At 40.7% G+C, this 13,182-nt stretch overlaps 1 protein-coding gene across 9 annotated transcripts in view; it reads right to left on the bottom strand.

Moving 5' to 3' along the window:
• Window positions 1-13,182, bottom strand: part of HECW1 (HECT, C2 and WW domain containing E3 ubiquitin protein ligase 1) — a 245,356-nt gene that overhangs the window by 74,125 nt on the left and 158,049 nt on the right. For all 9 annotated transcript variants that reach the window (XR_009728710.1, XM_061374940.1, XM_061374938.1 and 6 more), the window contains 2 exons: window positions 12,436-12,605; window positions 465-607 (listed from right to left, as the gene is read on the bottom strand). Coding sequence is in view for 8 of the 9 variants with exons in the window: in XM_061374940.1 (XP_061230924.1) it covers window positions 465-607; window positions 12,436-12,605 (313 nt within the window). In the remaining variant the exon portion in view is untranslated. The remainder of the gene's footprint in view (window positions 1-464; window positions 608-12,435; window positions 12,606-13,182) is intronic.

Raw genomic sequence — 13,182 nt, 5'->3', positions numbered from 1 at the left:
GGGTAGGGTCAGAAAGATTTAGTTACAACATGCCACAGTTTGGGGGGGTTTTTAATAGTATTTCCACTGTCCAGAAATTAAAGGGAGGAGGAACAGATCTGGCACAATTTTAGCCCATAGGTAATTCCCTGAAACATGAAAACAGCCTGTTGATAACATTAAAAGAATATTCAGATTGAAAATATTGCACTCTCCAGATTCGCAGCCATAATACACAAAACAATCTTCTTTCCTGAACACCAGTTCTCACTTTTCCAAATGCAATGGATAAGGTTACAGAGGGAATTCTTTTTCTGGCCTGTAGTCCTATAAATTCTAATTAAAACCAACATCATTCATCAGACAACTGTCAGTCTAATAACTCCTCCTCAACATCATTATACGACTGTAACGATATCTCATCAGGGACTTCAAAACAGCAACACGCTTGTTAAACAACAGAGTAGCATAAGCAGCAAATTTACCCTATGGCATGTCTTTCCAAGAGGCGCTGAACTGGCATAGAGAGTTTTCCCAGGAAGCGCTTGATGATGGGTCGGCTCTTTGCAAATTTGTCTTTAACTTCTATTTCCAGGACATCCGTGGGCAGGGAGACAAAGCTGAATTGCTGCAATAAAGGAAGAGCACAGGACATGAAGCTGATGGCTAGGCAAAACAGTACATGGTTGCTCATGGCTTATGGACCTGTTTAAGCCTCTGGCTTTTCACAGGACAGAAACAGTCCTTGCACCCCAAGGCACAGGCCTGCAAAATAAGAAGAGCTCGGCCTCAAAGCAGGCAGCTGAAAGCACCTATAGGGACTGTGCAATGCTGCAGAAGCAGGCTTGGGGAATGCATGGATTTCATTTGTTCATGTCATGGTAGCACCCAAACACTTCAAACAAGGCTTGCCAATGGTAAGGACACTATACCTACAGAAATCTGATGAACTGTGCCCTAGCAATGGTCACTGATCTAAATGTAATTGCACAATTATGTTGTTGGGGTTTTTTTTCTTTCCTTTATTTCCCCTCCCTCCCTGCCCCAAGATCTAAAAGCATTAAAAAGCTGCACGTAAGTATAACTGAACTGGCAGCCTGAAGAGATGTTTACTCAGCATTTCCCTCCAAGTGAATTTAGTCCTCTTTACATTTGTGTGGCCATTTGTGGTACTTTGGCTGGGAGGCACACCTCAGCAACTGAGAAGTGAGGATCTAGTGAGGTGAAGGATCACAGTTTTCAGATACATCCCTCTGTTGCTCATCCCTGCCCCAACTCTAAAAGGAAAAACTCTGAAAATACTGTTTATGTGGACCAATCCCCTAACCTGGTTTACAGCACGGTCCCACAGAGAGCTAAGCCAAAAGGTAAGACATAGCACAGGCTACTGGAACAAACAATACGGGGAAGATAGGAATGGCACCATCTAAAACTGTTGCTGCCACCAAGTGCTTTGAAACATGTGTCCACCACCTTAGCCAATCTGGTTTTAAAAAGATCGATTTTTATTTGTTAGTAATATTTCAGTAAGCTTTTAGAGACTGTGTGCATGCAAAGCTGAGGTAGGAACAAGGAGGGTGATATTTTAGGTTGCAGGAGAAAGGAAATCCATGTGTACAGGTTCTAAACCTGGGAGGATTAGGGCACCTGGAGATGCTGGGATCTCCCCAGAGGGAAAGCAAAGCTCTGGTTAGTGAAAACTGTGAAAAGCAAATGTATCAGATAACTTGGCCTTGGTATCTCTAAGACTGGCTCAATCCAGCACACATTTGGAGCTGGTGACATAGGTCACAATCGTTTTTCCAAACAGATCTGCTAGTACTAGGATATCATTATTCAAAGAAAGCACATCTCTGCTGTGTTGCACAATAGTAGCAAAGCTGTAAGATTGCTGTTCACCTCACAGAAAGGTCAGTATTGAACTGGAAGACAACTTCTGTAGTAAGTGAATATTAAGATGGATGAAAGGATTTTCTAGCTTTCCCGCTGCCAAAAACAATCTTCCCAACAGACTCATGCTCCGGGTTATTGAGGCCCGAGTTAAACCCTAAATTGCTTGCTCTATTGAATCATGATCTAATTTTCAGAAATGCTCAGTTCAAACAGCTTCAAGTGAAACCAGTGAGCTGGATACTCTGTTAATCAGGCCCTGCAAAAATGCAAATCATCAGAGAAATACAATTTAAGTAACAGCAAAAGTGTTAATTCTTATTTTCTTCTATACCTTAAGAAGATAAACCTAACAAAAGGGAGAACATTAGTTCCCCAAGTATATTGAAAGTTGCTTTATAAAAGTAAGTTACATTACCATTACTGTTTCACCTGCTAAAAAACCCTCTGATAACTGCCATTTCATGACACTTACAATGAAACCAGAAGGGAATTAACTTTTAACTGAACAAGGGTATTGTAAAGTACAGCAATTTGCCATTTAATGAATTCTCCACTACTCTTTTGTTGACACCTCTACTGTAAAAAAAGTCTCTGTGGGGTAGAGCATGCACACACACAGGTGGAGGCTGAACTGTTCATAAGTGGAAAGTAAAACGTAGGTTAATGATCTGCACCTTCCTATGTTATTAGTATTTTGTCTTGTTGTACAGCTCTGAAGCAAATCAGACTCTGCTTGTGTGTTTGTTTCCACAGAATCAGGTAGAACCAAGCCTGACAGCTCCTTCCTTGCACAAGAAACACACTGACATTTTCCAGAGTAATTCTCAGCACCTGAGCAGTGAGTATGAATGCACAAAGCAAGGCGTCTGGCATCAGCCAAAGGAAATATCATTTTTCCCTTGAACAGCAGTGGCTCTCAGATGTACAAACGCCAGGATATTCCATGCAACCTGTAAAATCAAACTTTGTTCTGATTTCATCACCTGCCAACCACACTGCATGTGAGGACACATGAGACTGCCCTGTGACCAGCCTCTTGTCCATGATCACAGTTCCTAAATGGTTCTTTAGGGAGGCTGTTCTGATGCATAAACCAGCAGCATTTTGGAACTGCAATTAAGCCATTAAAACCAGAAGCGTTCTGTGGTGAAGCTCAAAGGTTTTGCCATTTGAAAACAACTGCAGTTTGAGATCAAAAGTGAACTCAGTGAAATGGGTTTGGAGACAGCTTGTAAAATACTGATAATTTTACATAATTCAGTTTTCCACTACCTAAACACTTGCTCCTGCTGTTGCTGTCATGTAGTAATGGGCAAGATTGTTCTAAGGCAAACCCCGACTGTAGATGCCTCAGGCTCAGGCCATCCACACTCAGCAGCCCAAAGGGATACTTGTTTGAAGAACACACAGGCCTCTGGCCCTTTGAAAGATGGATCCCAGTGGAACACCTCGGTTTGAGAACTCAGAAGCTTTTAAATACATTTTCAAAACCACCAATCACTTTTGAAAACATGCAGGCTCTGGTGATATTTAAAGATGGGACCGTTGTGTTTGGATGTGGAAGCAAACCTCCATCAAACCCACATCTCCTTCTCTTCAGACAGGTGCCAGCCCCCATAACTTAGCCATGAAACACCGGCTGCATTTACACTGTTCAAAGCCTTAGCCTTTACTATTGTACCTGGAAGAGAAAGGACCCTGTGTTTCATGGTCATCTTCAATATAGTTATCCTAACACAGTAGTCATGGTATCACTTTATGGTTGCAGAGAAAAACAAGAATACAAGAACTTCAGCTCAAATGAGCTCAAATATCTTATTTTAACAAAACTTTCAATTTTTCTGGCAGTCGCTCCTTGAAGCTGCATTCTCTCATGTTTTGCAGCTAGCATTGGCTACCATGCATTTTCCTTCCCAATCTAAGACAGCAATCTGCAAGCTGCATATTTTCACTGGGTCACAGCTCATTTTGGGGGCTTGTTCATTGGTTTTAGGTTTTTTTGCCACAAAAAAGTAAGTTCCTTCAATCACCACCATTAGTGCAAACTTTGCATGACTGGTCAAGAACTTCCTGGAACCTGCTGAAATCCAAAGAGACTAAAGTTTACAGTGAGACTAACTGCATGTAGAAGGGTGTACTGAAGTTTACATAAATGGGCTTTTTGTCTCAAAGAACAAAGTGAACATGTAATTTCTGGCAGTGTTTATATTCTGATGTTTCAAAAGCTTTAACCTCTCCAGTTGTCCAGAGCTCCACCAAACTTGACAATGGCTGCATGGATGTGGTTTGTGATTTCGTCTGAGGCTTTGTTTGTACTTGAATACAAAACCACTCAAAGGAAGCAATGGATTTCAACATATTTGCAAAGTCATCTACCAAAACAACTATAGTTTCACGGCTAAAGCCCCACCCAAGGAAAAGACTTTGTATAATGACCAATTCTGTATTTATTTGGGTAACAGCAGAAAACAGGACATGTGGGAAGAACAATCCACAAAAATTTTAAGTGATGGCTAGAACTTGATGTCTTTACTTGATCCCTAACTGAAATCCAAGTAAAATGCATTATATAAAAGGGGGGGGGAGGAAACTCTTTCAAGGTATAACTGGAACCAAAATTTATGTATGATCTACAGCAGGCAGCAGATGAACAGCTAAGAAACAGTAAGTTAAATCTCTATTCTCTGATTAGCCCAAACCAGTAATTACCTACAATGCTGCATTTGTCACAGTGCATTACCCTGCATATCACATCAACTACTGCTTGGTACAAAATGACTCTTAAAACTTGAGATGATACATGACACAGCACACTCCACTGAAGAGATGGCAGATTGCCTCAACACAACTGCCAAGAAATTACCATTAGGAACAACCTGTTTCTCACAGGGTGCCTGGCCCTCAAAATAGTCTCAGATGCCATCTTGTCCATGTGATATATCCCACTGTCTGGTCCTTACCAGCTAGGGATGAGAGGGCTCCTCTTTATAGGTTAGATATAGATGAGTGGAGATCTTGGACACCCTCACAGTGAGGAGCACCACTAGAAGGATGAGGTGGTCAACCAGCTGCCCCTGTGTCTGATCTGGAAGACCCCCAAATTTAAGGCTTTGGAAGCGAGTGTAAGCAAGCTCTGAGTGCTGAGCTCCAGAGGGGAAGACGTTTTCATTTTCCTCTACAAATGTCTTAGGACTGTGCAAGAAATGGTTATCTGTCAGGTGGATTCCTAAAAGGAAGCTGTATGCAGAAAGTCTGAAGACAAAGGATGATTGAACATCCCTGACATACTGGATGAAAACAGCAGGTGTCAGGAGCAGTGGTAAGGGGACCTTGGGGAGACTGGTGTTTCCTGATCCTTGAAATACACTGGCCATGTCTGCAACAGGAAGACACGTGGTACAACGTGAATGGATCTGGAGAGCAAAGCAGCTGGTGCTGTGCACCTGACTACCACATCCAGACATGTTGCAAGGGTTTTCCTATCAAGTAACTCTAAGCTGGTGCCCTGGGCTGAACTCCCATTATCATCTCAAAGGTGTCTAGTGCACTCCTGAAGCACGTCTCTTGGGATAGTTTTCACTGACAGTAATTCAGTTCACACACTTTAAGACTGCTGAGTGGTGTCTTTCCTGGGTAGAACAGGAGATCTGCCTTGAAACTGCTCTCTTGAATGGCATGAAAACAGTATTGTAGATGGACCCACTGAATCATTAAGAGCTATGATCTAAAGAAATCAGTATTTGTATTATTTTCCCAGTATCTTCTTCAATTATTTTATTTTTTGAGGTGTTCTTGCACCCATCTGGAACTACGATAGATAGGAAATGGACTTGATCTAGAAGCAAAGTCATTGCATCTCTCTACTGTCCCCAGTTTAGCCATCTGTCAATGGCTATCCCATTTGTCAGAGTGGCAGGAGATCCAAGAATTGCTTTAATCCTACACACCTAATGAAAAGATAGGAGTAGTAGAACAGGAGACAGAGACTCTATTAATTCCTCGCTAAGAGAAAATCTGCATCATTATAGCACATCTTACTAGACACTGAAAAATCTGTACCAGATACAGCCTTAAAACGCCCCTGCCAAAGGAAAAGCTTTAGTTGGTATTTTCTCAGGCAATCAACAAGCCATAAGTAATTATTTCTACTTAATTATAGAAATACAGAGAAGGGAGGGAAAGGGAAAAGCAAGAATGGAGAGAATCACATCTACATACTAAGTCTTCTTGGGCTAGCAGGGTATCATCAGTTCTGGCTCTAGTTGGTAGTAAGTCATTAGGATTCTCCTTTTATTTACACAGATTTTATACAGCCACCTCCTACAGATTCACTCTCACAGGGACACTAATCAGAATCAAAGCTACCTATATCCTGCTAACACATTCATTGTCTCACACCATCTCAGTGACCTAAATGCAAATCTGATTTTACACTATTGCTGCCATCTTCAAGCAAGATCTGAAAACACTGTAGTAAACACCACTGAATAAGTTTCAGACATTAATCTGCTTTTCAGGGCCTGTTTGCTTCCAGACCCAGCAACAGTTTTACAGACAGAGGTGATTGATTTTCTTAATGTGAACAGATCTTGTGGGGGTTTAATACACAACTTACATATGGCAAAGAACGAAGGCATGTGCTTATGCTGACCTGGCAGAATACATCAATATCCACTTACAAGATAACAGAACCATTTCCAGAGCTCTAGATGAGTTTTCACAGAAAGCCAACTAATGATGATGATGAATTTCTGTGCTTTATTTTTACCAATGTTATTTACATCCCTGAATATGGGCAGATCACCGTGATCAGCTCTCAGTAACACTATCAAGGAAAATGTTAAAATGAACACAGTATGCCTATAAGCACCAATTAGACAAGTTAAGTGCAAGTCAAGTTCTTTAACAATAGTCAGCATAATAAGTGGTGAAAGGTAGATAAATTAATACGTTGGTGATAGGAAGAGCTAGGCTCTTGATTTGGAGCTGAATAAGCTACAGAATTAAAATAAAATTTATTTGAGATATCCATCATACCACAGGGATGATACAAGCTGAAGCAAATCTTATAAGGCTGTAAATTACATTTGATGGATGAAGACAGATTTAGTCTTTCAGCTGAATATTTCATTAGTGGCTTTTTGTTTCAAATACTTTATTGAAACAACTACACTTCTAATGTACTCACCACTCTCCATCTGTATCCCCATTCAAAAACCTTCTCTACGTATCTCTTCTCCCCCATATAACGCTACTCATATGAACAACAGGGTAAGATCAGAGGGAATTCCAGGTTCTTAAACTTACTACAGTGCTTCTCTATGGCAATACAAAATATTATAGTCAGAAGTGTCAAGCACAGAGTCCCACTGCTCCTAAAAGTTGGGACAGGCCTAAGCGTCCCCTGAGAGCATCCTGGAATTCAGCATTGAGTACAAGGTGCCAGATCCAATGCAGCACCTTATGCATGGCACAATGTTAGTTTGTTTGCTTTTTCTGTGCACTAAGAGGAATGCACAATATGTGGTGTTCTACTAAAGTCAAATTCAATCCTTTCTAATGAACTTCTTCAAAGTTGGATAGTGCCTTCAGCAAATTGGCTTCCTAGACTGCTCCCTCAGAACTCAGAATCACTAATCCCTCAGATTTCCTCTGTACTGAAAACAAGGAATAAAAAAAGTCTTTGCTGTCTATTTCACATATTGCACAACACTCATCATGAATTCTCTCTGATGGCTTACATAGTTTTGCAAGATGTCTCTCACTCTATTAATGGCAAATTTCAGCCCTAAAACATTAGAAATTGAAAAGAACTTCTGGATAAATCAAGTGCAAACACTGCTTAAAGAGTCAGGGTTCTTCTTCATCTCTTACTAGCTCAGCATAGAGCATATTTGAGCACTCTCATGAGCACTCAGATAGAAGGTTAGCAAGAATGATAGTCTGCTGGGATGCAGAAGTTGCAATTAAAAAGCATTTCAGAAGAATAACATATTAAACAAAAAACTTAGACAATTTTTTCACACCATAACTAATTCCTGGAGAAACTGAAGTTGTCTTGGGCTTTCACACTTCAATCATCACCAGATATTAAAATAACTACAGCTGTAAAATCACAGCTTTTCTGAGTAATCAAGCTATGTTTTACACTTTACCTGGCCATGTGTGCAGAAATGATAGAAGTGAAGCTACCACCCACAAGGGTCCACTCAGTCCCAGTGACACCTTTGGCAAATTCATACTTAATTCGCGCTCTCGCGCTTAATTCTGGCTTTCACTGCACCTATATTGCATTTATGCTTAGGTATAAAGGCCTCCAATTTATGCAGCTGATTCTTTTGTATTTAGCAGTAAAAGGAAGAAAAAGATACCTAAGTTAAACAATAAATAAGTAGTTCAATCAGTGTGATGTTCCTTTTTTCTTTAGGACTTCTGGTGAAATCATTCAATCATCCTGTGAGCAGGACTGTCAGCATCTAGTGCTCTGAATATTAGATCAAAATTGGATCAAATATAACCTACTTTAGGTTAAATTCATACCATTGATTCAAATACATTTAAGCATCCTTACTAGTTTAGCTTTGTTCTGGAAAGACTCACCTTTTATGAAGTATCCCCTACCTGTATCACTGTAGGTTTGTGCTACAACAGGTAGTACCCATCCTATCAGCCAACATAAAGCCTAAAGAGAAGCAGAATGCTACCATAAACCCCATATAGCATGATATGGCTACTTTGACAAAGTGTCTTTCAGTCCATCATGCACCAGTCCAGCGTTTATGATCACAGAATCAATGACTTGCAAATCTTCATCACAGCAAAAGCACTTACAAACCAGCACTCAGTCAGCTGTCATTCTTGCAGGCAGCATCCAAACCCATCACTGATGATGGCCTGTGCTAGAGAAACCCTCTTTCCCCAGACTAACTTCTTCAGGCATTCAAGCCTCTGCCAGCTTCCTTCATCTGCTTTTGTACTGGTAATCTGAAGAGACAGGTTATGTGGGAATCAGGTGCTATATTTCTAAAAGGTTGTGGATTATCTGAGGTGCAGAGAGTGCAAGTTACACCCATGAAAATACTGTAATTCTGTTTATGAGATCTGACACATTAACTACCATTTGTCAAGTGCTCTTGCAACAGAGTACTGAACACCTCTGCTTATACACATCAATTAATTCACCAGCGAAACGTAGCTATCTTCAGAGTGATAAGCAGCCCTATTTTTGTGCACCAGCTATAATTTAACAGGATTTGCAAAGGCTGAGGCAAGGAAACAAACAGCGAAGCTGCAGGGAGTTGAGATCGTTTTTATCCTAGTACTGGGCTCCCACTTTAAAGCAATCTACTCTTCCAGACCTAGAATTACTGGAGTTGAAATTCAATGCATCATTTAACAGGTGACACTTCCTAACTGCTTTAACTATGCTGGATAGTTGTGACGGCCTATTTTATAGTCGTCTCACTGGCCATCCCTTGAAGCTCTCAATCCACTCACTAGTGAATGAACAGCAACTGAAGCAGCAGTTAGATCGAACTGTCACAGTTCAAGAATGTCTAAGGGAAAGTCCAGAGGCTTTAAGTACTTATCTGCAAAACCACACAGAGAATTTCCTAACCAGCTGGAGGTGTGTGAACTACTTTTTAAATCACTTTGCTTGGTTGCTTATGGTCCCCAATGAACTCTATTGCTTGTCTGAACTCTCTGTCCCTTTACTGCTTCCTGACAAATTAATCTCCTTAAAAGGAGCTTCTTCCAAAGAACGTGACAGCAGACACATTGTCTCAATATGAATCAAAATGGGATAGTGACATTATTTTTCTAATATCAATATTAGAAGAGATGATCAACATTCACCCGTCTCAAATTCTACTAGACGGACAAGACTTGGGAAGTGGGCACTTCCTTTGCATTTTAAGTCAAATCAGCATGATAGGACAACTCACCCACTAGGCTCTTTATGCTCTTTGGACTGCCAGCATAATGTCTGCTTAACCTAAGGGTTTACAGTCAAGCTATGCAGTGCCATGTGCTGTCCAGGAACTCACTCACTTAACAGTACATAAGTTGCTGATATCACATGCTACTCCTCAATTAGAGAGAAATTTCCATTTCCTTATGTCCTCTTGTATTGCAAAACAGAGCAATGGAAGAATAGCTCTAAGTCAGGGTAACTTCTGCTGAACCGTATTTGAACAGCCTGTGAATTTATGATCATCAACATTACATGAGACAGATGAAAAATTGCCTGAGGTCTCATGGTTATTTCGATAGTTTTATTTCCCTATTCCAGATTTTTGTCACGTTTAGCAGCCAAAACCAATTAAGAATGTAATTTAACTGAGAAACAAACAAAAACCCCAACAAAAACCATCAAAACCACCCCTCCTCCCTCCCCCCCAAAAACCCAATTTTCCTCCCCTCCTTCTATTTACATATGGTGACACAGAACCTTAGGAAAGAATCACCCTTCTGAAATAATATATTGCCTAAAATACCTTTTGAGGAAAACAGCTAGCAACTGATCTATTTAATGGAATGGCAATGATTTCTCAGTATTTTTCCCTTCATATATTCACTTCCATCAGTGAAAAGGGTAGACAGAAGAATAGCTACCACCATGATTCAGCAATAGCTTACAGTCTTCCTTTTCCCCTTGTCCCATAAAGGGACAAAGTTGAAGAAGATCAGGCCAAGGGTGCTCTGTACAATAGAAACCAAGGTGGGTTTTCAGTAACAAAGACTTCAGAGTAGCTGATGTGCACAGACTGCAACACAAATGCATGCAGTTAAACATCTCAGCATTAGCTGAAGAGAATGCAGAAGGAGAACACGTTGGCTGTTTTAGATTCCTTAGCCACAAAGAGGCTGACAAGAGATAGGGAGAAGCACTGTGCTTTCGTGCAACCAGGAAAACCAGGGGGTGAAGAGAGAAGCTGGAAGCCAGCTGTGCTCTTCTGCTTTGTGATGACCATAATTAGGCCATTTTATTGTTTCTCCTTTTCTCACTGCTGAGCTCTACTGGAAAAGAAGTGTCAGCCCACAGACTCAGCCATCACACATAGCCTGAAGAGCAGATGCCCTTGACATTTTATCAGGGCCAAATTCTTACTCTTTGGTTATTTTACCTTCCAGCAGTGCAAAAGGACCTTGAAATGAGAACAAATTATATCGACTGGGGGTTGTCTTTGTTGAGAGAAGACTTTCTGACTATTGTGCAATTCTAAAAAGCCTATTTTCTTTGGATAAGGAGAGCCTGTGTGCCATCTCAGCAGTTAACTCTGGCTGATACAGAATGGTGGGTCCACATTCATATCCTGTGTCGTCCTCTGAGTGTTAACTCCTGGCATCCACACTTGCTGCCAGCTCCCACAATCACCCGTACTGAGCATGACACACACATACAGCAGATTTCCCCTCCATGCCTGCCCGCCTCTAGGCTTGTGTCTTTTGCACTTCGCTGAAAGATCTCTGCCAACTCCCTGATCTTCCATGTCAGTTCCAGCTCCTCAGCTTGGCCTGGGACTCCTCAGCCAGATACTTCTGATGCTTGGAGCCACAGAGTAGTTATGGCTTGGTGGATGCCTCATGACAGGGGCTTCCACTTAATTAAGTCCTGTTAGAAGGCGTTTTTTTCAGACATTCAAAGTTCTACCCCCTTCCACATAAACTCCCCCCTAGGCTCACCTGTCACATATTCTGATGTGGTACCCAGCTTCTTGAACATCCTCCTCCAGGTAGAGAATTCAGTGACATTTCTGCTGTCTTTTTCCTCCCACTTACAGTGCCATGTCTATACAGCTTGACCTAATTATCCCTAAACCACTTTACAATTTGCATTTTGATTTGAATAAATCTATTTAGTCTATTTATTTACTTTTACTCTTTCCTGCAGTGAAGATGTTGGTCTGACAGAGAATGCCAGTAAATCACACCCATTATGTCAGGCGCCTTTAATTCCAAAGTGATTCCTTATTCTTTGCTGCCTGTTGCCATTCTGTGTGTAATTTAAAAACAGCAGGCAGCAATTGAACTCTCAGATCTCATTAATACCTCCTAAGCCCTTCCAACAAGAAGCAGCAGACTAGAGAGTATTTCTTCAAGGTGATGGGCAAATGTGCCAAAGTTGCTTTTAATTTATACTGCCACTGACACTTTTCAACCACATAGATTCTTTTCTTTTGCTTGCTGTACTTGTTCTGCTTTATATAACGTCTCCTCTCAGTGTAAGAACACCATGCCAACTTAGCAGCAGCCTTTCAGGCAATCCAAGCATATTTTTCAACTCTGTTTTATGCTTGCCTTCAATAATTAACAACTTCATAAATTACAGCCATAAAGGACAACCTATACTGCAAGTTTTAACATATCAATCATCTTTGTAACTAGGTATAAGCCTTTTGCGTTAAGACGAGAAGTCATGAAATGCATCAAGCACAGTTGGGTCAACAACTGTTTAGCCAAGAAAGGAATTAAAATAAACCCTAAGAAAAACCCAGAAGGATACTGCTAGAGTTATTTCTTGTAATAAGAAAAGTCAGCTCAACACTCAAAAGTGCTTACCTCTCCTTGCCAGACTGGGTTAACAGTATTACACATGATCTTAGATCTCTTCTCCTGTCCATGATGAGGGAGTGCTGGGAAGATGCTATGCTTTCCTGGCTGGATGGAAATCTTCAGATAAGGGTCTGGATTGAAGAACATTCCTTTCTTCAGACCAAAAGCCTGGAAATCTGAAAGAAAGTAAAAAACTGATTATTTTTCACATTCCAGGTAACTCTCTGGGATGTGAGAAAAAGCATAAGGAAACTGGTAAGGAATTTAAGTAATACGGCAGGGATATGAAAAAACTCACTGCTTCTTGTGAGGTAACATAAAGCCAAACCACGATGATCTTCTGATTTACGATTTACAAATTATTATATAATGAAATTGCAAGTTTTACAACCTGAATTTGCAGCATGAGCTGGCTTCTAAATAAGGATTCATGCAACTTAAATTAAGTGATCTGCTGGTTTTGCTAAGGAGCTAAGCACTTGCTCAGCCTGACTTGAGTGGCAAGACTCCTCTGAAAAAGAGATCCATTCATTTAATCACACAGACATGGCATTCCGTACCCAATGTATGTCACTTGTCCTAGATACCTATTTTATCTTTCTATGAATCTTTGCTTTTAGACCACTCTTTTTCTACAGGAGAGCTAATCTTGTATTTTTCCCCACTTCAAAGCATTTCCTTCCCTCATGGGTTAACTTTACCTGTAGTAACTTAGTAAAACTCTTGTATATAATGTTCAGATTCTAAGCAGGG

This window comes from Neopsephotus bourkii, unplaced genomic scaffold (assembly GCF_033783945.1).
Source record: "Neopsephotus bourkii isolate Nb327-2 ecotype Australia unplaced genomic scaffold, CSIRO-AGI_Nbou_v1 NB_1655, whole genome shotgun sequence".
In the NCBI taxonomy this organism is placed as follows: domain Eukaryota; kingdom Metazoa; phylum Chordata; class Aves; order Psittaciformes; family Psittacidae; genus Neopsephotus; species Neopsephotus bourkii.
The sequence above is the reverse complement of the archived record's forward strand: the minus strand, read 5'-3'. Positions and strand labels throughout refer to the sequence as shown.